Genomic DNA, 27,844 nt, shown 5'->3' with positions numbered 1-27,844 from the left:
AGAGGGGTTAATTTTAATTGAAATTAACCTTTGAGCTCTTGATCATTGAAGTGTTGTTTTGGGCCATTAAATTATTTGTATATATTTTTTGGGTAAAAAAAAATACAAAAATACTTGTATTGGATCATACCTCATGGAAACATGACTAGTAATAATGACACTGTAAGGGCAAAAAGTTTGAACAATACCAACAAGGCAACAACTATATAAAATCCTATTTTATAACAACAATCATTTACTACTCCACCAAAAGTGGGGAAGAAAAAGAACTTCAATAAACTAACACATCTTGATTTAATTATCCTATGCTTTTGATAGCAAAGGATTCATCACAATTTAACACACTATTATATCTAATATTGCTGTAAGAGAAAAAAATTTAAACTTAAGAAAATGAAAATTTTGACACACACCACATGTAAGGGAAGTATTGCAACAACCCCATGTATATAATACACAAGATATAGTCTAAGGACATTTTTGACTGTTGAAATTTTTCAACATCCCGAGGTGGATCTAGGTCAACTTCTTAGTGGTGGATAGGCGCCGGATGTGGTGGTAGACTTGCCGGTGGAAGTGAAGGTTTGCATTGATAACATTTCGCGAAAAGGCCAAATGTATCAACTTGTCTAACGAAATTGGTCATGCTAGCCCAGCCTCCGAACCCAAATCCAACGACGAAAACCCAAACCACAATGAAGGTGTTAATAACAAACATAGCAGTCCAGCTTGGCATGAAAAATGGTGGTTTCTCTGCTGCATTCTGCATTAGATGAAACAAATAATATTACAAAGTTTTTATGAACACAACAAATATAGCATAGTTTTAAGGAGGGACCATTATTGAAAGAATATGTAAAATTAATACTCTAGGTGTGTATAGTAAATATATGTCAAAGTCAAGGGGGGTATATGGTTGTCAGTCAACTAGTTATCCAGCTCATTTCAGACATAATACTAACAGGGAGACGGTAGCTTATAACTAAATGAAATAGACTTTCCACCTATATCATATATTTCCAAATCCATGCCATTAATGCCTTTGTTGTACCTTTATGTCCTCCCTTCTCTCTCCCCCACCAAGTTACGCACTCTAATGGTGTAAAAATTATTTTTGTTCGATAACATTATAAATGTTATAATTGGACCATAAGGTAAAAGGAGTCAACATAGCCCTAAAACAATAACCCCTTGAATTTTTAGGTCCAATCTAAAGACTAAAATCCACTATGGTTTACAAAATGTCATTGCACAACTATGATGAATCGTCGTAATACAGATAGATGGGAGAAATGAATGCGTACCTGACGAGCGGATGATTTTCGATAAGTAAGCATATGGGCAAGAGCTGGTATGATGTAGACGGTGAAACTAACCAAAAGAGCCCCAACTGCAGAGTTAATAGGACCAAAAAATGGGAAAATAATAGCTAAGAACCATATTGGTATAACAACAGGCAATCTAGCTAATGCCCTCAAACATATACTTCTTGTATCATGCATCCCTATAACTTTCTCCCAAACAAAGTACAACGGAGTACACGCGAATCCAAACGTGATGAACTGATGAATCAACATCAAGATCACAGCAGCATCACGCCACGCGTTTTTTGGTAGAAGTGAGAACGCGTTACTATGGTTTAAAAGTTGATCTCCAAATGCCCAGTAAACTGCTGAAGCTGATGGTAGTGTTAGAGTGAACACATACAATGTTGCTATTAAGTAAATGTACTTGAACTTTTGTGGTTTCCACATTGCATGCATTATTTCCCTGAAAATTAATTTAACCAAAAAAAAAACAAACAGGTTAAATGATGTGTACGAATTTTTATGTACATATGCATAGTTAAAAGTTAAAATAAAATAAGAATATGGAATCTAATCATATGCTATAATTACTCAAGAGATATACTAGTAAAGTAGTACTTTTGACAATATGGGGCATTGGATTCTTTAAATGAAATGAAGAATTCTTAATGGGACTCATTTAATTGACTAAACAATTCTTTGGCTTAGCTAGTTCCCATGTTCCAAGAAAATGTCAAGATACGAGGATAAGATCATAATCAATAATTTGAAGAAAAAAAAATCGAAGTATATTTAAGTAGAAACAAAAGTGAGAAATTAATATTTTTTTTAAAAAAAGTGAAAACAAAACTAAATAACAATATACTCAAAGTAATTTTCACGATTGGAATTTAAAAAGTGTAAAGTATATATATGGACCTTATCATATCTTGAGAGATAAAAAGACTATTATCAATAAAAGGAGTGATTTAAGGAAAAACAATTTAAAGTAGTTTTATTTATTTTTAAAAAGAAGTGGAAACAAACGTGAGGAAACTTTGTACTATTGAAATGGAGGTCCATTTTCACTATTGTTGTTTGTTTTTTCATGTGAAGCAAAATGTTGTTTTCCTAGCTTACAAAATTAAAAGAAAAAGTTATTTTTTTCATTATTTTGTCGGTTTTTACAAAAATCGAGGTGGGAGGCAAAAGCTGCAAAGAGAAACCGTGTAGAAACAAATACTAGCAAATAAAAAAGAAGTAAAATATATTTGGATAAAAATGATTACATATTATTATTCTAAATATAAATAAATTACAAAAAAAAAAAAAAAAAAAACTTACACAGTAACAGCATGTCCACCAAAAGTGTAAAGAATATTGGTTGCACCAGTAAAATACAACACTAGCTTTGATGGAGCAGTGTGTTGAACATTTTCAACCTATACAATAATACAATAAAAATTAACTTTTCACCAAAAAAAACCCCAAATCTAAAAATTCAAAAATTAGGATTTAGTTATACAATTATCATTTTTTTTTTTTAATATAAAGACAGTTACATATAGTTATCTTTTTATTTACCTGACCATGAACCAAAGCAGCCACGGTTAAGTACCATGCTGTGTAAGTAGTCATTCCAAGGCCTAAAAATGACCAAATCCTATAGTTGTGGAAAGATGGAATGAAAACAGTTGTTGCACAACAAGCTCCAAATATGTAAGTCCATGTCCTCTTGTCCAAATGATCATTGATGTAATATATGTTACTGTTCCAAGTCAAGAAACCATCCACAAAGAGAAAAAAAGATCAATTTTTTTGAACTAAATCCCACTCTAATAATTACTTACTAGAGTAGTAATTTTTTGGGATCATACCTTGCACAAGCAATTAGTTGTATGACAGATCCAAACAGAAGGAAAGTACAGTTGAAGGCAAGGCCTGCTGCTTTCCAGTATGGTCCCAATAGTCCATCAAGCACTTCAAACCACTGCCAATAAAATGAAAACAGTAAGCTCTTGCTATGCGCGGGATCAGATCATATTGAGTCTATTGTTTTTTGTTTATACGAACCTGAATGACATGATTCTTGAAGCTAGCACCTTCTTTTTCTTTTCTGCTTCTATATTCAATATAGAGAACACTGATGAGGTAAGCAGTCCAACTACCCATAAGACCATAGAACACTTGTAGTACTATTCCTGATACCATACCAAGTTGAGAAAAAGAGTATGGTAATGTCAACAACACTTGCGCTACCTGTTTAAAATTTAACAGTAAGATTTTTCTTCAATATATCAAAATCGTAAAATAGTTAAACAATATAATAAAATATATATACATACTTGATTAGAAGCACAACTGAACCAAGCATCCCAAGCAGAGCCTCCATGCCAGAGAAAACTCTTGACATTAAAAAGTGATTGATCGTCTTCTAATTTTTCAACTTCTTCTTTGCTGCAATTTCCATCAGTATCACTGAAATTTGGGACAATTGCTTCCTCTGCTTGCTTCTGAGCCAACATTATCAATTTCTGCCAGATCTCATCAAAACAAAAAGACACAAAATGAGACAAAAACAAAAAAAAAACAGAGCACTGCACAATTCCCCTTCTTTCACAATTCCTCAGATCCAAAAAAAAAAAAACATATATTACCTTGTAATACTAAGATATCTTTTTGTTGAAAACCAGATCTCTGTAAAAAGACGAAGAAGAAGAATACTACACTTCCTTTCTAATTGAACTTAATATTCCTTTTGCTAACTTAACAGCAACCGCCCCAATTCATTTTATAGTTAAAAAAAAAAAAAGAGTGTAAAAGCAGAGAAGAAGAAGCAACTTTTTTTTTTCTTCTTGTAAGTGAATAAATGCAAGCTCAGAGTAGTAAATTGCAAAGATCACAATCAATTCACTTAAATGCTCTTGTGTGTGAAATTTATATGATAAGTTTGACAAAGGCGGCGAAGAAGGCCTTAAAAGAAGCAAAAAAAACAGAGCTTTTAGTTGCAGAAAGGGAAGAAAAAGAAAGAAAGAAGGGAAGTAATAGTAGTAGTAGCAGCTAATCTAAGCTAAGCTTACTGGTTGGCAGAGGTAGTATGTATATATATTAATTGCATGTCTCTTTTTTTTTATTTTTCTTCCTTTTTTGTTTTTTGAGTTTTGGAATTTTTTTAATTTTTTTCCTTTTATATCTTTTTCATCACTGTAATCCACTCATGATTCTTACTCTTATTAAGGGTCTTTGTTTTTGGTAGAGAGGAAAAGAGACATGAACGTTTATGGTGGTGACATTGACTCGATTTGTTTGGATCGACTTATTATAAGTATTTTTAATTCAAAATAGTTTATAAGCAATTTTAGAATATTACTTCCTCTCTTTTTATTTTATGCGACATATTAAGAAAAAAAATAATTAAAAGTTGTGGTTTAAAATGAATGATAGAAATTTGTGTGGTTGTAAAATATTTCATAAGGGTAAAGTGAATATTTTAAAATTGAATTGTTACTTAATATAGAAATGTGCTTTTTTTTTATACAGACTAAAAAGAAAAATAAGTTATATAAATTGGGACATTTGCAATGGACTAAAAAGGAAAATAAATTATATAAATTGGGACATTTGAGACAGACCAAAAAAGGAAAATAAGTTATATAATTGGGACAGAGAGAATAGTATTTAGTGTTAAGTAAAAATGATAAAAATAAGTTAAAAATCAAAAGTCAATTTCTCATGACTTGAAATAAGTTTGCCGATGACGGTAGATTTTGAATGAAAAAATAAAATATATCTTCAAATATTATTTGACTGGATTGTAAATGTCCAAAAGTTGGTCAGAAAATAGTTTTTTTAAGGAAAGAATTTTACTTTTATGTATAAAACTATAATATTTTTTAAAAAATAAAAAATAAAAAATAAATTTTAATTTCAAAATTTATGGTAAAATGAGAGTTAAAACAATTTTATTTTTCATTCAAAATCAATCAACTTATATAGGCAATAGAAGTTTATATTAGAATAAATAAAATGTATTTACTTTTAATTAGGAATTTTAGATTTGAGTCCTCCAAAATTTTCGATAGAAAATGACAATCTTTAATAGGTCTCAAATGGGGCAAACAGAAATTAATCATGCTCAATATTAATCGTAAATACTAGGTGGTGAACAAAAAATAAAAATTTAACTTGAATGCAATTATGATAATTATTAATATCTTATTATAGATAACATAACCTCTTTTTTTATGTTACTAATTTGACTTGTTACAGAGGATTAAACGATTAGTTATAATTATTTTTTAAGTGAGCTAACAACGTAACAATATTATATTTCCACCATCAAAACCTATTAAAGTTACTCAATGAATTTTCTTTTCATTTTAAATAATAATAAAAAATATCATAGTATAATTTATTGTATTATTTACATAGAATGATAGTAATAATTAGTCTTACGTCTCTATTGCTTGTTTTGTGGGTGTTTGGTAAAAATAAAGTTTATCGTAGAAGCAATTATCATTCTATGTTTGACTGTCATTTTCCCTTGTGCATGTGATATGCTATTTTTTTTTTTTAATACAAAGAAGATTCCAAAATTAAAGAATTTTTATTTGTTTTAATTTACTTCAATATATAAACGTCACCTACAAGATCTGCATTCTTTTTTTTAATTCTCTATATATTAATAAAATAATAATAACGGTACTTAAATCCATGTTCAAACACTCTTAACACTTTGACTAAAACTTGAAAAATAAGCATGGATATTATAGTGAACAAGAAGAAAAAACTTTAAATGTAGATGAGAAAATGATTTATTAAAATCACAAGTTGATTGCTTTGAAGAATAAACAAAAAAAATAGGTCAAATATTTAGTTGTTAAATGAATTTTGGATTTTACTCAATCTCAAAAGCTAACTCAAGGTGATCAAAAAAATTGTTCAAGATCATATAAGAAAGCTAAGGCCTGCACACCCAACTATGCCCAATTCCTACGAAGCGTGAATAATTTATCCGGAGATTATTGTTCAAATTTGATATTAAGTTAAATAAATTTAGGGCCTAATTTAACCGCAAAATATCGTTCAAAGGAAGAGGATTGCTCAAGGAATTTATTTATTCATCACGTTGTAAAAAATTGTCATTTCAACTATCTTTCTTTGATGTTTAATTAATTGTCATACAAATAAACTTAAAGAGGAAATTTATCATACATTATTTTCCAATTCAATATATAATAACTTTTTGGTGTCACATGTTTATACCTTCATTCTACATACGTTATACTTAAGGGTCACAATTTTAGTGTGAAACACTAAGAAACGTTCTAAGGACAAATACTGATTTAAACTTTTTTCCATTCTTATAGCATAAAGTTGTGGGAGAAAACATTTTTTAAATACGTCAATTAGAAAAATTCTAGCAATATTTTTGTACTACTAGTTGATAAGTACTCCGTCCACTCCAATTTATTTATCTGATTTTGACTTGCCACATAATCTTATGGTCTTAACTAAATATACATAGAATATATCAAAATATTCTTAAATATTATAGTTTTAAACATGTCATGTGAATGAAATTAAAAATATGTTGAAACGAAAAGAGTCATTTTTTTTTCTAAATAAATTGAAACGAAAAAATGAAAAAAGTATGTAATAAACAAAAATATATTACTTCAAAATAGAAGAACATGAAGTAGTATAATCAAAGTGGGCCTTAGCACTTAGCTGTAAAGCCCATTATTTATTTTTTGACAAATTATCTAATGTAATTACATTATTAGATACTTTCAAATAATTGCAGTATGTATTTTATAGTGATACTTCTAAATAATAACAAAATACATAGATACTTTTTACATTTTATAGAAAATATAATTGATACACGTAACGCTAAATCCTATGCACAATTCTTATATGTGTTATGTATATACTATCAGTATATATATAATGTATCAGTATATATACAATGAATCAGCATATATACGTTGATACATGTGTGAGAAACAAAGTGACATATCAAATGAATCATGCACATGAGTTGACATCTTTCTCAAAAGCAAACACCGACACATTGTTGAATAATCGAGAGTTTGTGACAACAAAAAATATAAATATGAAACCAAATCAAGTCAAGGATTTTATATACCAAATGGTATAAATATAGTTTATTAATTTACTATGGATTATCGATTAATCCATTAAAAAAAACCCTCGTATCATTAAGAACCAATAACCCGATAATAAAAAATATAAAATCTGTTAATCCAATAACAAATAACCAATAAATTAATTACTTTTTTCACCGTTCGAATTATCAATTTTGATTCGATTTTAAATAACCTTATATATAAGAAATAACTTAAGACTATATATACGATTAGAGTTGTCAATATAGGTTAATTCAGTTATTCGAACTAACTCATATAAACTTTGAAATTTGACGGATTAGTTCCTGACGTCGGGTTCACCCATTATAAGGTGATATTCACTTGCAACAAGAAATGTGACTACAAATTAAATCAACACTACTTACTAAGAAAATTCTATATTACGTTTCATAATTAATTGACTATGCGTAAATTACCAGAGTAGCCGGCTGCACGCCGTAAAAGGTGAACACGCGAACCATCAAAGCCTCTTAGCCCCACTTCACCGCCGGCTAATTTTGCTGTTAAGTTGGCCCATTCAATCGGCGTTTTAGGGACCCTACCCGCTAGCCACATTAGAATTTTCACCTTTTTTATTTTTATTATTTTTCATCCTCTTTATGTATAAAAGACCAAAAACATGAAAGAATATGAATTTCCAAAATTAGCAAAGACTTGAAACATAACCAGACAAAAGTAGCTATATTTTGTTAATTACGATTCATAGCTACATGTTTAGAAGGAGGAGAGAGGCGAGCAAGAGAGGACATAGAGAGTAGATCTAGAGAGACTGATTGTATTTGTATATATGTATCAATGATTGTATTTATATATCTGCCGGATAAAAAATATATTATTACTCTCAATTAATTTGCGTCATGTTTACCTTTAATTACTCCTAGTATTAATTACATTATTTTCCCTAAAAGAGATTTAGCACCGGTTCTTTATTGCTACTTTCCGCTTCTTCCTCAACCATTTTAATTTTAAAAATAAGAAATGTTCATAAAAACTAATATATTATGTATTATAATTATAAAATATGTTAATATAATTTTATCGGATCAGATCGGTTCGGTTAAATCTTCAGTTTTTCTTTTGAACAAAATCAAATCAAATATTATTGATTTTTAAAAATGTAAAACCAAACCAAACCATATCCAAATAAAAGCGGTCTAGTTAATCGATTTGATTTAATTTTTCGATTTGAATTTATTTTTATCCAAACCCTGAACACCCCAAGCTATCACAATGACGGAGCGAAATGTGTTCAGAGATGTCTCTTTTAAGAAAATTATATTTTTAATAGAAAACAAATTATTTTTATGTATATATTATATATTGACGATTTTTTTTATTTCTTCGTGAATTTACTTATTTATATTTTGATATGTTGGCTCCATTATTGCTAAATGTTTTTCAGGTTCTAAATTATGTAAAAGGTCTTCCCTTATTTATTTTCTTTGCTCACTTTCCACTAGCTCATCCTCAACAACCAAAAATAAATAAATTAATAAAGGGCAAGACTAGGGCTACAATTTACAAATTATGAATATTATAACTTGATTGCAATCGACAAGATTAGAATAATTGAGTACTCTCTTTTGTAAGTAAAAAATACAAAATGGAAATTTTAAGAAAATATATAGAAATTTTCTAGAAGGTGCAAAGTTTAATCAAGCAAAAACCAACTACACTTTCAAACTTCAAATTCACACGTCTTTAATTCTAGTTAATAAGTATGCAATTTCCTAATCTTGCATGGAGAAAACATGTCCTATTTATTTATTTTTGGCTTGTTAAAAAATTTACAAATGTTTTAGTCAAATTAAAAGATATTCCACAACCCTCTTTTTCCCCTTTCCTTTTCCCTTTTCCCAAATTCCACAAACTTTCCTTACATTGAAAATTAATAAAGCAATGCCCACGGACCATATATACATAAGCACAAATAAATAGAAATAACTAAGGTACAAGATATAATCCCTTTTAATGGATTTTTTGCTATTTAAAACTTTGGGGGGATAACAATGATGTCCTAAACGATAAAACTTCTTATGTGGGGTTTCAACTTTATCTTTTTAAGATATATATATATATATATATATATATTAACAGATAAATAATATCACGGACTAGTCGACACTTTTATCTTTTCACATTTCTACGAATAAAAAAAATGTAACAATAGCTAAAAGAACTAGAAAGCTAGATCGAAATACTTATAGCGAGTAAATAACTATTTCACTTTCAAATAAAATAATACAAATTATAAAAATGTAAAAACTATATAGAACCATGGTCATTAATCTTCCATACATTGTTAATACTACATAAAATATAAAATGATAGTGTTTAATGTTTATATATCAAGAAAGTGGCACGTAGGATTCTTGGCATATTATTATTATTATTATTATTATTATTATTATTATTATTATTATTATTTCCTTGAAGCCAAAAAGAATAAAAGGATCTAGTGGGGGGTTTCAATTTGACCCTTTTATTAAGGTGTGCAAGTTGATAATTATTGTTTATGTATTTATGTGCGTCTCCTTTTTATTATATAATGAAATGATGTTGTCAATATAGGCAAAAAATGGTGGTGGTGGTGGGGAGTGGCCGGCCGCCGTAGTGTGGTGGCGATTGTGGACTTCCTTTTTGTCACATTTTATTGTTTTAATGGAAATATATGTTACATAAATTCCATACAAAAACCCCACGTTTGCCCCGTTCAAACGGGATTTTGTCGACTTTTTTTTCCACAATATTTTCAACCCACCAATTTTTTTTAAAAAATAAATTATAAAAGAAAAAAGGAAACATTTTTATTACATCAAAATTAGATCTTTTAGTGGAACTCTTATCATGTATATTTTTTTAATTATTATTTTCCATTTTTTGACAAAGAAAGCATTTGGACTTATCTATTAAAACCTTTATCATACAAATTCAACTTTTAATTTTCTTAGGACAAAAAAAAACTATGAGAATGGAAGTGTTCTAGAAATTTGACTATAAAGGGGTCTTTTGGTATAATCGATATCAGTAATTAGTATCAAAATAAGTTATTTTTTTTAAAAAATGAAATAATAATATCGAAATTAGTATTCATAATTGGATTTTTTTTCTTGTCTTGCATTTTGCAACTAAAATATTGTTCAATTTTTTTCAATGATGACAATTATTGTTTTTCAATTTTTGAGAAATTAAAATTATTTTTTAAGGGGGTAATGTAAGTGGGAGAAGCAATGATTAAGGCATGGATTTATAAACCACGAAGGGATTAAAATTCGGAAAAATGTTTCCATCGTTGGCATCCACGTGGGTCCCATTAATTACCACTTGCGTTTTTACTAATCCTTAAACGGACACGTGGATCTGACTTAGGAGAATTACATTTCACTCTCCCTTCCTGCTCTGTGTAGATCTCACATCGAACTCCATATAGGTAATGCCTTCAGATCTTAAGCGCAAAAATTATTGCCGTCAACTTCAAATTATAAGTGCGGTAGTAGCACTTGTGAACCTTAAGTTACCTCAATGCATAAGCTATAATCCGGCTCCACTACATTAATATACAACTCAGATCAGCGCCGGATACATCACAATACACTTTAAAGCCTTTGCCCTCAGTTGGAAGAGTCTTCGATCATCCCTTTATTATTTTAGTTTTTCAAGTGTTAGGGTTGGTGTTAAAATAGCTCTGCAAATTTTATACTAAGAGGTAGTTTGACAGTTAATTAAAGTTATGCAAGTATTAGTAATATAAAAATTAGTTGCGAGGAAAATTATGTATTGTTTTAATGAGTATATTAGCTTACGTAATGTTTAGTTATTCATGTATTACTTATTCCACCTTTTATCTTATAAAAATGATACATAGATTCTCTTGGAGTCTCACCAATGACCCAGACTTGAGATACGACCTTGATCCAGAATACACGACTCTCGATCCTCACCCAAGAGCCGACCTCAAATCAAGGTTCGATTCTCAGGTTGGGGTAAAGAGTCGAGTCTTGGGTCGGGGTTGGGTCTCGAGTCTTGATTTGGATTGGGAGTCGTGTCCTTGGTTAGGGTTGGGTCTCCAGTTTTGAGTCAAAATCGAGATTCAAGACTTAGGTTAAAGTCGGGAGTCAAGTCGTGGATTGTGGTTAGGATCAAGAGTCGGTTCAAGTCAATGTTGATTCTCAGGTCCTGAGTTTAGGGTCAGGGTCTAAGTGAGGAGTTGGGTTCCAAGTTAGGATCAATATTCAATCCCAACCCCAAACAAAGACTCAATCCTAGCTAACCTATTTCGAGAGTCGACCCTCAAACTCAACCCAGAAACTTACTTGACTCCGACTCCAACCCTGACCCTAAATCAACTCTCGAATTTAATTTGAATTTAGACCCTGATCCTAATCTCAACTCCCAATTATATTAGTATTTTTCCATATTATATTATTTTTGGATTATGTGTTGTAATATTTTCTCATACTACGCCCAAATTCTGTTAGGATAATATTTATTTTTTACCAATCAATTACCAAAAAATAAAAACCACTTATTATTTTAGAAAAAAAAAACATTCTTTAGGTCCCAATGCAAACACATCCTAAGTCTAAGTTGAAGGTTGATTGGAGCTAGCTAGTGTTGTGTAAGTTGAACATGCATGACTTAATTACTCTTGAAGTATAATTTTAATAATAATTTGAACTTAATATACAAGAATAACTAAGTTATATTTATCGCGGTAATTAATTAGCGGCAATAGCTAAATCCCGCTAAAAATAACAAAGAGTCCCTAAAATCTATAGCGACACTGGATCCAATGACAATTAACTAATGCTGGTAAATGTTTTATCCTTCTTTGCTAATATGTATATTTATTACCGCTAAAAGTTGTTTTTGTTATAGTGATATATATTACTTATTAGTGTTAATAATAGTATTAATTAAAATTATTAACGTAAACTCATAGCTAACACACTCAATCTGCCACTGATCTTGTATTTGACTCTGGGCACATTAACATGTGAATTTTTTTCTTCCAAAATTGTATGTATAATTATTTTCCCCCCAATATTTGAGATATCACTCCCATCACCTATCCCAATAAATATGCTTTGGAGTAGTGGGCAACATATTGTTGGTAAGAAATTTATTAGTCAAAGAGAAAGATTTCACTTTAAGTCTTTAGATATTACCAAATTCTTCTTATATATAATTATGACTAAATTGCATGAGTTAGGTTACGTCTAATTATATATCTTCAATAATTCCCTATCCCTCACACTCACTCTTTGATTGTTGAAGCATCCTAAGAATATGACAAAACCCTTGCAATGATTTCAAGCCTTTTATATATGTCAATTATTTTTTTTATTTCTGTTAAAAGAGATAACTAAAATTAGGGTTGGAAAAATCGAGTCTATTAGAAAGAGTCCTTTACCTTCCCAAGGTAAAGGATAAAGTCTGTGTACAGTACACCAACTCTTCTCAGCCTTTCCACCTCCTAAAGGTAGGGAGAAGGTTCATGTACACACTTTACTTGTGGGGTTACATTTGATATGTTATTGTTATTGTAAAATCGTTTTTAGTTTTGTATTTTTTTTTTACCACAAATTTTCATTTTTACACCTAAGAAATTTGAAAATAACATATAAGAAATTTTAAAAGGGTCATTTTCTTCTATTCAAATATATAAATAGTCATATAGGAGTATATGTACATTTCATTATAAAGGTTATGGTAATTCTAAGCTTGAATCATTGATTTATTTGAGTACCACACCGTATTAGGTGAAAGTATTTGATATAATATGTTTTTTGCTTTTTCTTGCAAGTCATATGGGGAGAAAAAATTCCATAGTTGGAGATACTTTATGGCTGTTAAACACAAAGATTTTTTTATTTTTTTTCTTTTCAAATAATATAAATGTTGGATTCAATATTTTCTTGAGAAGAAAAATGTACAAGGGTGTTGATTATGGGATGCTTTTAGCATCAACGTGCACAACTAAAATAATGAAAAGAATAAAATAACGAATCTTTAGATATACATTGAAATTAATTAAAAAAAAGTGATAGGTATGTAGGGTACACAAGAAGGATTATTAGGGGCCAAATTAAAGTGTCACTCTAATGACGGAAAATGCCTTTTGAAATTTTTGGTTAGTGCACATATAATTAGCTTTTAAGTTGGTCTTTGATAGTTAATACTCTATATACTCAAGTCCCTTTCTTTATATACTTCTCTAGGCAATTGGCATTTGCCTTTTTCACTTCTAAATTGTTGCCAACTTTAATTTCCCCTTTATCTCTTAAAAAAAACTATTAATAATATTGTATTCTAACTTATGTGATAGTGTTTGTCTATTTAAAAATTTTAAAAAGAAAAAAATAAGTTATAAATATTTGTGTGATTATAAATCATCTTATGAAGTGAAGAACATATCAAAGAGAAGGACCGATAGACTGACAAACTTTCACAAAAAGGGTGCGCATAACAATTTAAATGTGTAATACTACGCACAAACAATGTTTGCTTTGGTAAAGAATACTAAATAGACAGAAATGTGTAATACTACGTACCACTATGTATGCTTTGGTAAAAAAATACTAAATAAACAGAAATAATCTCTCATTATCACTTATAAATTAAATTTTAAAAAAAATCTTTTCAAGTTTCGTATGTGTAAAATTGAAAATCTTTTGTAAAAAGAATATAAAACTAATTTTTTTTTTTGTAAAAGATTACAAAACCAAATCTAGGATGTTGTTGTTGCTATCTTTGCTAGTAGAAATTTTGATTGATTAGCATATACATATCGAAGTCTTATTCTTGAAAGGTAGAGTTTTTCTTCCTATGTTTCCTTAATAATTAAAAATCAACGATCATATTTGCAAGGATGCAATTTTCGTCAAGAAATTTATGTTGGATTGCAAGTTGCAACAAATTTAATAGATTAAATTTCAAAAATTATACATTAATTGGAATTGAAAGACTTTATAACATGATACTTTAATTTGCATTCAAGAGTTATGGCTTTTGGACTATCAAGCATTCCATCTTGTATGTGTCACGTCTATCAATTGAAAGTTACAACCATATTTAATTAATGAGACTTTAGAATCCGATTATATAGAAATTTATTAATATGTATTTATCTCCCACAAATAATATTAATTATGTGAAGTTTCTTTTTCTTTTTTAAAAAATGAATCTAATATTTGTGAATCCAAAAGTATAAGATTTTTTTTAAGATAGAAAGAAGTCTCATGCAACTAGTGTTTATTGTGCGAAGCACATAATAAATTTCCGATAAGATTAATATTATTAAGACAATTTTGATTATGACAGCTTAATTAAAAAAAATCAAATTTATAGGGGGGAAGCTGAAATTAATTATATTTGTAAGGGAAATAATACTTTGAAAAATAAGAATTAGCAACGAATGAATCCTGTAGCTAAAAAAATAAAATTTGTCGTTTATCCTATTCAACGACGTATTAGTGATGGATTATCAATAAAGTTTGTTAGCTATGGATAATTTAGCGATGAAACTAGTTTTTTTTTAAAGCAAATAATATAGAATCTTACTATAGTAATTCTAAAAGAGGAGGATTTGTAGTAAAAGTTATCCACAAATTAGACATAAAAGAGTATATAATATATAAAAGTCTAATCTCAAAAGGAATAATATATAAATCTTGAGATCACTATTGGTGACAAATGACTTGACAAGTAAAGGGTATTCAGAGGAAGTGATGAACTTAGTGCTAGTTTTAATATTTGGACCCATTGAAATTGACCCCTCAATTTAGTCAGAATATTACTTTGCACCAAACTATCATGTCAAAAACTTCAAACAGGTCCCCACTCTCAAGCTATAAATTTAGTGTATACCAAGATGTTGCCTTCAACCCTTAAATCATTTTCAGAAATTTAAGCATAAATCCTTTCATACTTGAAAGGGAAATTTGGATTTCTAGGTTTATTCCTTTAAATGCATTTCATTGTTAAAATTGGATGAAATTAATCTTTCGATATCTCCGTAATAATCATAATCTATAATAATATTTCACTATCATGATCAAGTTTTCGTGATTTTCACATTATGTTATATTAGATACATGCATACCTAATCTAAGTATACACATCTAAAACTTGTTTAACTTAAATTATATAGTTGACCCAAATATAATGTAATGAATAGCCCTCGATGTCGTGACATATACACATGGCGGTATGTAGAGGCGAGGTCAGGTAGGGTCAAATTTCAATGCGGTTCATCTGAATCTCTTGCGCCAGAAAAATATGTTATTTATACATGATTTAAATTATCATTATCTATATATAATAGATATTGAACACACTTCAACTTTTTCATGTGTTTACTTTTTCATATTTTGAACCCCTTAGCAAATATTTTGACTATGTCATTAGTGGTACATTTGCTTTTGTCCCTAATGTATGTTGTGGGTACTATTCTAAAAGGCTAGAAAACATTTCTCTCCATTTTTTAGTTCCTCAAATATTGATAAATTCTGAATTTTTATCCTTATAATGTTTGATCAAGCACATTGAATCTTTAATTTATTGATATTCGTGCTTTGATTCACTTCACAAATTTAACGAACTTTTAAGTGTTAAGGCATTATTTTATCGATGTGCTATGTGAAATTTGTTATACTATTTGAGGATAATAAAAATAATTTGAATATCATAGATTACATACATAGAGGGATAATAAAGAAACATTTAAAATTTCAGGGACTGAACTTGGAGTTTTTAATAATGGAAGGACCAAATTTCAAAATGCTGAAATTAGAAAACTAAAGTAAACTGTCCATGATTTTTAAATATCAAGTTCATGAACAAGAATCACTTATAAATAAATTGTATATAGAGATCATGTAATTTTCTTTTGACATTATTCGTATTTGTAGGAAAAAAAGGATCAAATTTTGCCTAGAACTATGCAAAATAACATAAATTTGCCTTCGGCGGGTTAAATATGATCTCATTAATTCTAATTGAAGTCAGATATATCCCTAAACTATATGAAAATGAACAAATTTGCCATCTTTTTTAAATGGTGAAAGTCTAATGAGGGTAACAAGCGATAAAAGGATGCCAACTTTTTTATTAGCATTTGATGATGTCACGTGTCACACAATTAAGAATCAATTTTATAATGAAGGATAAATTTAATTTTTCGTATAGTTTAAAAATAAATTTGATCCTTTCGCATAAATCAAAATAAACTCATCAAAAATAAACAACTATATATGTATATATATTGTGTGCTTAATTTAATTAGCACATATTTGGCATCATGATGATGTAAACATAAGTCAAGAAGATTGAGCTTCAAACCTTTTTTTCTTTCTTTTTGTCGCGTGCACAGAGGAAAAAGAACAAATGATCCAAAAACAAAGATTTAATATAGCGAGGTCAATGGAATAAAAAGGTGAAAGTTGTGGGCTTTCTCGAATAATAACTTTAAATCATGACTTATTTATTTATAATAAAACTTATAGCTAATCAATATGGTGATTTTTTAAATTTTTTTTTGGATAAGTTAAGTTGGAAAAGGGAAAAAGATGGGTCATTTTAGCTGCTACTTACTTTCTTTTTATTCTTTAGAATCTTTTATCTCCAATTGTTTTAGTGGGGGTAGGATAAAAGATTTATAAATTGATGATTATGGAATCCCCTAAAGTACCTCTCCCACTTAGAAAATTGGAAAATAAGGTACATTACAAGTAGAAAAAATTACAGGAATACATACTGAATTAATGAGATCAATTTTATTGACATGATATTATATTAAAGTGAATGAAAATCTACTATATAAAGGAGAAAAAAAATTAAAAATTAATTTGGTCCACACTTGGTAATATTAGAATGTGTACAAGGAAGGACACATTTGCTTCTCGACCATGCACATCATAAATAATTTGTCTAGTAATAGAGCTTCTTAGTTTTTTTTATTTATGTTGAAAGATTTGCAAAATTGTATTTCATCCACAAGCAATAAATAATTTTTGCCAATATTATTCTATAGTCTTGTGTCATACTGTTTCTATATTTCATGTATGTGTATGTTAGTGCCTTCTGTGCTTTTTCATATGACACTTTTGTCACGATTCTGATCCGTTGTGAGTGACAACTATATTAAGAAAATCTGATAGGAGAATCGAGAATTAACTATTAGTTAATTCATAATTAACTCTACAACCAAAATAACAGTTTAAGCAAAAAAAAAATGAAGATTCATATTTAAAAATTACGGTGTGAAAATATTTGCGGAAGTATTCCTCCTAAAATTAGAAAATTGTGTATGAAAACTCTACATAGTCTAAAATAAGAGGATAACGTGGTAGTTCGGAGGAAGTAGCTCGCCCTTGAATTCAGATAACGTGGAAATCACAGTTGGATTTGCGACGTAGCCACCTGAATATGCCTTGTAGTCAACAAAGATATAGCAAGTGTAGTGTCAATACACAAATCACAGTGTACTAGTAGCTAGGATCATCGGCCAACTCCAAAGATATGAATGTAAACATATAACTAAAACATATTAAAGACAAGACAACACATACATCAACAAAGTCAGCAATACAACAAGACTCTCAATCACCAATCCTGACTTAATGAACATTTACATGAAGCATGCCCCACATGATCACAAACAAGCCCGGTTCGCTTAAGAACTTAACATACAAGAGAATAGTCAAGCATGTAACAGACATGGTACCTGAGCCAATCAATAATATTTCATATCAAGCGTGATATTACTCCAGCCAATTGATAATCTTTCGCATCAGGCGTGATACTTGAGCCAACCGATAATATGTAATAGGCGTGGTATCCAAGCCAACCAACAAATATCTCTTACCAAATGTGGTACTTGAGCCAATCAAGAGATACCATGTACTAGGTGTGGTACAAATATATATTGAATATTAAATTGAAACTAATATATACAATTAAATGAAACTTAAAAAGTGTTGTTAGAATATCACATGTAATGATGTAAATCCAGTGGACGCTTCAACGTGAAATTTAAGATTATAATTTTGAATAAGTATTTGAATTTTTAATTTGGGATTATAATTTTAAATTAATATTTAAATGCATAATTTGGAATTATAATTTTAATTCTAAATTCTCTAAAACGTAGCATTTCAAATTTAAATCATGATTTTCTTAACTATAAAATTTAGTACAAGTTAATAACTTGTAAAAAAAACCTCATGATTTTAAATTTTGTAAAAGAAAGACTAATGGTCGGTGGGAAGAGATAGTCCATATCAAAGCCGTCTCAATAAGATTAGGGGCCTAAAACCACATTTCATAGAGAGACCCTAATTCTTTTTTCTAGTTGACATATATAAATTGAACAATAATAACATACTTAGTGCAATCCTACAACGATGGATGATCGAAGAGGGTAAAATTTATGCGGAACTTATGAAGTAAGAATGTAAACAATGTAAATTTTCAATGAAAATATATAACATAAAAGTAGAATAATAAAATCCGGCTCAAGAATTTGAGAAGTTGATATAATGATATTGAAATAGTGTTGCACTAAATTTGATAAGTTGATATTATGATATTCAAATAGTGTTCTTGTTGTAGTGCTTGAAATTTGAAAAAGACACCAACAAATAAATTTGATCTTTTTGTGAATAGACAAACAACAATGAACTTTTCATGAGGTAGAAGGTTTGACTGTTTGGGAGATAAATATTTAATATTAAAAGAATAAAATAGTAAAAGAGGAATGAAAAAGATTAACATAGGAATAAGAAACATGAGTTCATGTTAATCGTCTGAATAAATGATATACTAAAATAGATAGCCATGTAAGAAAAGATACTACAATTATCTAAAAGGCAAAAACTATTTCATTTCTCAATTATTATAACGATCCCCATATTAAATAAGGTAAAAAGCATTTATATTTTCTATTTAAAAATTTCTTTTCAAATTTGATAGTATGAGAGGGGTCGTAAACAAATTGAGGCTCTAAGTCTTTGCTTTAGTAGCCTTATAGTCGAGCCGATCCTAGTCCGTATCATATGAAATGATTACATTAATAACTAGTTACTACTATTGTTGAGGTGCATATCATTATAAAATTATTCTTATTTGAAAATTTATAATTATAAATATTTATTTATAAAAGGAACATGGAGATATACGATATAAATGCATCGTCTTATGATATTCCGATATCTTATATGAACCATGATTTGCTTATCTAGTAAGATCGTATAAAAATGAAGAAATTTTGATAGTTTTCACAACTTATGAGGTTTTCATACTTCCTCCATTTGAATTTGTTAATTCTGTTTTGACTTAATACGTAGTTTAAAAAGTATATAGAAGATTTTTAAATTTTGTGATCTTAAATTATTGATATGTCAAATATACCAAAACATTCTTTAATCTTGTGATTTTAAATATGTCATGTGAGAAATTTGAATTAAAAAATTACTAAAAAAAGAAAAAAAAATTCACTCCTCCAACTTTATTGTTTATTTCCTATTTGGTGTCTAATACCTACATTAAAGTTTGATTAATTTGAATTGAATCCCATTCTAAAAATAATACTCTTTATCAAGAATTTTTCCATACTCAAAATTCAAAGCTGAAATCTATAATTAAAAGAGAAACAACTCATTCAATATATTAAATCCTTTAATTGACCAAGTCAACTATACATTATTGACTTGAATTAGATATATAGAGTTGTGATTATTCCAAATTTCCAATATTGGTTATTGTAATAAGTGTGAAATCTTTAAGATATTGAAATGGAAAGAGTGGGAGGAGTAAAAAGGGTAATAATTACAAAGAGCATGGGATTTAGTTCAAAATGTCAGATGCTTGACTTTATAGATACATAGGCATGTGAAGTATGTTGGGGTTGTTTGTGACACATTATATTATGTCCATTTTACAGACACAATAAGTTAGTATAAGATTATTACAATATTGTATATAATTTTGTGCAACTATATGTGAGACTTGCTTATTAGCACTGAAAAATTCCAATTCAATTGATTGAGTAAATGGCAAATATGTCTCCACTATCTAGCTAGTGTTTCAATTTCATATACGATTTCTTTCTGATGAAATCTGCCTAATTGAGTCTCTTGTCTGTTCATTAATGTTGGCCTGCACAAAGTAAATGTATGGCTCTCACTGCACGCCTCAAAAGAGGTGGCTGCATTAATAACCAAAATAACAAATAATAATATGATAGTCGAAATATAAAAAATAATAAATAATAACAAAAATTGAAAGACAAGAAAATACAGGAGCAATATTACATCTACTAATATATACAGATAACAAGATATTGTATTGTTATCTACTTACCTTCTACTCTAATCCATGTTCTTTTCGGCCTCCTATCTAAACGTCATGTCCTTAGTAAGCTGAAATGTGTTTTGTCTAATAACATTTTTTCAATACTTTTTCAATCTATCTCTACCACTCGTGAAACCATCCATAGTCAACCTCTCAGACATCCGCACTAGGATTTCTCACTTCTTGTATATCACAAAAGTCACTCCCAAATGAACCTGCCAATCCAAAATGACCATCTCAGCTTCCGAACCTGCCTATCCAAAATAATCACATGCTCAATTTGCCTGTCAATCATCAAAACTTTATTATAATTTTACCTGATCGTAAATGTAGATCCAAAATTAACGTGTTTAAACAATAATATATCTTGAAAAACACATTATTTATCTAAAAATGTTATCGAGTGTTTTATCCTGATGGTTAATGGTACTATAATTGTATTTATATTTTTAATCGAGAGAAGTATTAAGAACACCCCTAAAATCGGCACGAATTATTAGTTTCATCTCCGAATTATTGACAGTCTTAAAAACATACATTTACTTGACTAACTAAACTTAAATACAACCCTGATCTTGCAACCTGAGTGAAATACATCCCTAAATTCTCCTCAAGTTTAGGGTGTTTTCAACACTTCTCTCGACTTTTTATTAAGAATCTTATGCTCCTACAAGTGTTTGACACCACTTGTCATGTCATGTTGTACTCTAGGGTGTATCTAAGTTTAGTTAATCAATTATCAATAGTTCGAAAATAAACTAATAATTTGCATCAAGTTCTGGAGTATTTTTCAATACCTCTTTCTTTTTAATTCATAATTATGTCACTAATTTTAAGAAATTTAGTTGGTTTAAATTTCAAATTTATTCTTCTTAATATTTTTTCATTGTTTAAACATATTAGAATTGAGTATATATATACTACACATAATCATGTCACAATTTAGAAAATACGTAATATATAAAGTACGACCACCACAAAAAATTATTACGCATAGGAAACAATAAACCTAACCTGCAATATTTTCAAATTACAAGCGTAACAATAATTGAAGACCACAAATCTGTCTCAAACGGTTAAATCTTTTCTCCTTCTCTTTCAATTTCCCTTTAAAAAAATCTCCCGTATTGAGTTTTTCTAAGCTTATCTTTCAATAATTTGTTTGTTCTTTCATTTTTTGTAACAATGGCCTAAGAAGATCCTTTATGGCGTGAGTTGGTTTTGAGGGACAAACGTCCGCATTTTCAAGTTCAAACGAGGTCTAGAGCGGGTATAACCAAATTTCCATTTTATGTGTGCTATAGTCCATGGATTTTTGGTGATACGTGATCCTGACGGATTTTTGGCCAAATTTTTTTGTGGGCCTCCGTTAAGACCCTATTAATGGCGTGAGTTTGTCACGAGAGGCAAAAGTCCACATTTTCAAGTTCAAACGAGACTCAGAGCGGAAATGACCATATCTACTGTATATATTGTGATAGTATTTTGGTTGTTTAGTTGTCCCATCAATATGATAGTTATTATGCATATACACTTAGTTGATTGCATTTTGGAAGTCACTTCCATGCATAAATGAATTTTCACCAGAAATTTCATTGATGAGTGAGAAAACTGTGTTCGGAGAACCAATAAAGTAGCTACGACAAGAGGGAGTTGCTCAGATTGTAAGTATTCCTCACTTTCAATTCTAAGGTTGTTAGTTCGTGTCACCAAAAAAACAAAAATGTTGGAGCACCTTGGAAAAGGGTAAAATAAAATAAAATAAAAGTAGTTACTTTAATTAGAGCTACTTAATTAAAGTGGTTAATTCTATCAGTCTAATTGAATTAGTATGACTTGTTTTAAAATTATAATAGGACTAGATTTAAGAAAATGCACTAATTATAATACCATGTTCTTTTCTCCTTGTTTCACTATATTAATCATGGTTTAAAAGGATCGTGTATATATATAGGAGATAAGAGTTGATTAGAAAAAGGATCTATAAAAATGTTTTTCATCAAATATTCAATATTATTTATTCTTTAATAAACATAGAGAATCGAAAATATCTCCAAGAATGACTTTGAACTATATTTAGACAACTAATGTTTCTATTTAGTACTCCAAATGTCCCTCATATTTGTCCATTTTTCCTTTTATAGTTGTCCCTAATTACTTGTCCATTTTGACAAATCAAGAAAGGACAAATTCTTTTTACCTATTGTACCCTCAATTAAATGACTAATTATTTTGAAAAATGTAGAACTTTTCATCTACTTCAGAATTAATAGGGTTAAAATGGTCATTAATTATTTTCTTAATAGGTATGTCAATTCAAAAGTGAACAAGTAATTAGGAACAGAGGGAGTATTACTTTTTCAAAATAATGTTATTTTCTATTTTATGTTCAAATTTTGAGAGACAATTATTTATACTCGTGAAAAGTTAAAATAATTAATGTAGGGGCAAGTTTACCCAAGCTTTCTTTTTTTCCTCCCTAGGAGCTCCCACCCCTTTTTGCTCTCTTGGTGACTCGAATTCGCAACCTTCAGATTAGAAGTGAGGGGTGCTTACCATCCGAGCAACTCCCTCTCGTCACCCAAGCATTACCATTAATGATTTATTTTGGTTTGGGGTCAAAGTTATGTATTTGATGTCTAATTTCAAATTGCATGTGCCCTTTGTTTAATAAAAAATAATAATATATTGAATGAATAAACTAAATAAAGCTAGTACATGGTAATTGGTATCTAAACAATCTTAGGAATAATACTCCGTGAGTCCATGTATATAATATTTAAAACTAATTATTAACGGCTAACTGTTGGATTAAAATTTAAAATGATAAAATAAAAGTATAATGCAAATATAGGTTATAGATGTCTAATGATAAGCTAGTTAAAGTGGTTGTCATATGAGAGAGTAATTAGTAATTAATTGAGGCTCTTAATGACAACATAATTATTGGCTGAACTAATTAATTGACTAACATGCGAAACCTTGTGATCTACACATTAATTGTACTGTTTGAGTTAATTTAAGTTGTCATTATGATATTTTTACAAACTATAATAAGAAGAATGATTAGTGCACTCAAAGATTCGTATGAGTAAAATAATTTTTTGAAAATTAAAAACTTATTAAAAAAAGATAAAATATAAAAGTATAGTTAAAAGAATACTACACAGAATATGTATTTGTATTTATTTTGGTACGATATTTTTATTTCGATATTATTTATCCTATTTATCGAATACCAAATTTCTTAAAAACAACTCAAACCAACTACTTAATGACTATCAAATATCGAATATCAAATCCTGAATTATTTATCTTTTTGGATACGATGATTCAAAATATATATGCCAAATATTAATGCACCCTTAATTAATTAATACTACATTATGATTGATATCTTTCCTACTCATGGCGTAAATTATGTCCGAAAGTTGAGATCTAATTTGGCATAACAAGAATTAATCCCAACTATAGATTATACATTCTTGACTAAATCACTTCTGGTGATAGGATGATTGAGATTCCTCCAATTTTAACTAGAGATATCGAATTCTATCTCCATGAATGAAAATTCTTTTTATTGGGAGTGCCACCCTAGACATTGTGCAATCCAAATTAAATCGGACTTTATTACATATATCACTAGACACCGTGTGTCCTAGTTAACCAAAAAAAATATAACTCAAAAGCAAACGTCTTGGTAATTTTATCCTCCCAAAGATTTTTATGTCTAAAACGTGCATTGTTGGTGGAGAAAACCAACAATTTGTCCTATGTGAAGGCATATATATTATTATTGAGGATAGCAAAAATGCAAGAAGATTGGAAGAAGTGAGTCCCATTTGATGCCAGTAAATAGTGTGCTAGATGATGGATTAAGAGCATTCAAAAGCAATGAATTTGCAATATCAATTGCTTGGTGTCTATCATTTGTCTGCTTAGGGGAGAATTCATTGTCCATCATTGTCCTTTAAATGAATGTATAACTAATACAAAGAAGAAGAAAAAACTAGTGGTGGTGAGCTAAAGATATCTATAATGTCTCTATGGTGACTTCAAGAGTACTATATTATCCCACATATCTTTGCTTGCTTCAATGATTTCAATACCTGCTACTATGACCTTGTTCTCACTCATGCAAGACTTTTTGTGAATACTTTTGAACAACTCCCAACTTCTAACAAATAAAGGATTTCAACATTACTTTATCATGCATGACAACAACAACACAACATATACAAGTGGAATCTGGAGAGAGTAGGATAGACGTAAACCTTATTACCTCTACCGTTGTGGGATAGAACGAAAGACTATTTCAGATAGACTCTCGACAATAATAAAGTTCAAATATGATATGAATATTTTGATCAACTTTATATATGTATGTATGTATGTATAACTTGATTCTTATATAGACAAAGACTATATCACATTATCGACAATATAAACAGAGGCAAAATCAGAATTTTAAATTTGATGCACACACTCAACAACCTTTATGTTTTTACCATTGAACTAATCATTATACTTGCGCCAAAATATTTATGGGTTCAAAATTTAATATTTATATATGTTTTATGTAAAGAATGTTCGGACTATTTCCACCGGGCTTTGGAGATGGTGTTGTTTTTTGAGATGATGCCAAGATTCAATTACTACAAGAGTGCCAAAAGAATGAGAATTGACATAATAAACTAGAACGATCCTTTACCTTTTATATGTTGTTGATGTTGTCAAAGGGTCCATTTAGAACTTGAGTATCTTATGGTTTAGTTGCTTTACAATGTGATGGAGTGTTTAGAACACAATTTGGAGTTTTGTGGTCAAAGAAATGGGGGACTTTTTGTCAAGGGCATGGGCCTAAGATTTTGGCAAGTAGGATAGGTACCCCACCCCAGCCCCACATAAAAAAAAAAACTTTAGTGTATGTGATTAATTAATTCACAATAAAGGGCCCATTATGATAAGGTCTATTTTAGGTAGTAAATTTGTATAACCCTACAACTCGACAATGTTCCTATCTTACAACATTTGCAAGCTGTTATGGAAGGATTGAAGGACCCATTTTTAATATATTTTCTTCTTCTTCTTCCACTTCCTAGCTAGTCTCAAATCAAATCTAAACTTTCTCATAATTTCATGTGCCAAGATTCTCAACTATTTTTGTGTCAAAGAAGGTGTTATTAAGCTAGCCACCTTCAAACCTTATAGGTAGTGGAGCATAATTCAATTCAGATCGTGAGATTTATTTCATTTTTAAAAATATCTTTTACAACAACATTTCATTATAACGATCATATTTTCTTTTAAAGATTTGACTATATTTGGATCTAACAAGCCACCTTCAAAGTGTTAGGTAGTGGAGCAAAATTCTATTGAGATTGCTAGATTTGTTTTATCATCTCTACTTGGAACCAAAATTTCGTGATACGTGTCATTATCCCAATCGATAAAACACATGAGAGATATTGGGTATAGAAGTAAGCATGTCTTACACACTAGTGATATATTTTAAAGCCGTGCAAATCTAGGCTCAAAAAAGACAATATCACAAATGAACTGGACCATTACAATACTTTGTTGTTTGATTTATCATCACTAAAAAAAAATTTGTAATATTTTGCACAAGTTAAATTCTTGATATGTACACATAATTTCTCAAAAATTCAGTAGCGTGTGTTTTCTAAAATTTAAAAATCATAAACTCAATCAATTTTAACTTCTACTCTATGGTAGAAATCAACTTGATTCTTATAAACTTAAAAGGATAAATATGTGTGTATACATACATAAAAAAACAAAAATTAGCATATGATTGAGTAGCCATTTGGGAGTGGTTAACATCAGAGTTCATAATACATACTTCATTGTCAACATTAATTGTGACTAAGACTTTTGTGGATTATCAAAAGTCTAAAAGGGGAAGAAAATGTGGTTTTGAGATTTTGAAGTGGAATTATCTTAGACAGACATTCGACATTACTCATTTCCTAAGGTGGGATCCACTTGATCGTGCCTGTCACGTGCCTGTCTAAGATAGATAACACTTCCCTTTCAAGGAAAAAAAAATTGTATGGTACTTCCTCCCTTGCAATAGAGCGAGTGAAGTATTGAAAACACTTTTAAATTTGTTGTGAGTTGTTAGTTTCGTTTTTGAATTATTGACAATCTTAAAAACCACTCCTCTATTTGATAAACTGAGCTTAAATATACTCTCAATCTGTCACATGACATAGAAAGTGGTCTCAAACCTTTTAGGAGCGTGAGACCCTTAATAAAAAGTCAAGAAAAGTGTTGAAAACACCTCGAAACATAATGAGAATTTAGGGTTAAATTTTACTCATGCATGTGGCAAGATCAAGGCAATATGTGAGTTCAATTAGTCAAGTGGATGAGTGTTTTAAAGAATGACAATAGTTCAGAGATGAAACTAATAATTCCAACCAAATTTGGAGGTGTTTTCAATACTTCTCTCCTTATATAACTAGCAACAAATTCAGAAATTTCACGAAAAGAGTTTTAAAAAATAAAAATATAGTACTTCAGATCTAAACTCTAGGTGAATTTTGAATGCCTCAATCACTCTAACTTCTAATCTTATCTTTAGGATATATATAGTACGAAAGAAAAAACGATTCTTAGATTTCTTAATTTAAAATAAATTATAAATATTTATATAATAATAAATCATCTGATTAGGTAATAAAACTTACAACTACAACCACCTCCTAAGAAGGATACTAGTAACAATTTTCCGGAAGCAAAGCTAATTACATAGTCTCTCAAACAAGTATAGTACCTTATATAACAATTTGAGTATCTATCTTTTGATATTTTAAATTTAAATAACTTTATATTTTTAATAACATTTAAAAAATAAAAATGTTTGAACTTTGGATAATGTTTTTCTATAACAATCAAATATTTAAATGTCAAATATTCTTATAATGTATAACAACGAATGAACGTCAAGGTTGCTACAAATAATTTGACTGATGAAATATTAAAAATTTTCTTATAAGAGTTTCAAGT

General features: G+C 29.2%; 2 protein-coding genes across 3 annotated transcripts in view; both read right to left on the bottom strand.

Annotated features, from left to right (window-relative positions):
* LOC125840365 (high mobility group B protein 1-like) overlaps nucleotides 1-27,844 on the bottom strand; it is a 285,818-nt gene that overhangs the window by 107,940 nt on the left and 150,034 nt on the right. The gene's annotated exons all lie outside the window — the stretch shown is intronic.
* On the bottom strand, nucleotides 164-3,998 carry LOC125840347 (auxin transporter-like protein 2). The gene is made up of 8 exons (XM_049519309.1): nucleotides 3,944-3,998; nucleotides 3,632-3,820; nucleotides 3,360-3,545; nucleotides 3,164-3,276; nucleotides 2,871-3,054; nucleotides 2,631-2,728; nucleotides 1,305-1,770; nucleotides 164-763 (listed from the first exon to the last, which is right to left on the bottom strand). Exons 2-8 carry the CDS (start codon nucleotides 3,809-3,811, stop codon nucleotides 530-532), a joined length of 1,461 nt encoding a protein of 486 aa, XP_049375266.1. The 5' UTR covers nucleotides 3,812-3,820; nucleotides 3,944-3,998; the 3' UTR covers nucleotides 164-529.

Source organism: Solanum verrucosum, unplaced genomic scaffold (genome assembly GCF_900185275.1).
Source record: "Solanum verrucosum unplaced genomic scaffold, falcon-dt-bn FXZP01000137.1, whole genome shotgun sequence".
Taxonomy (NCBI): domain Eukaryota; kingdom Viridiplantae; phylum Streptophyta; class Magnoliopsida; order Solanales; family Solanaceae; genus Solanum; species Solanum verrucosum.
This window is presented reverse-complemented; position numbering and strand designations above follow the sequence as displayed.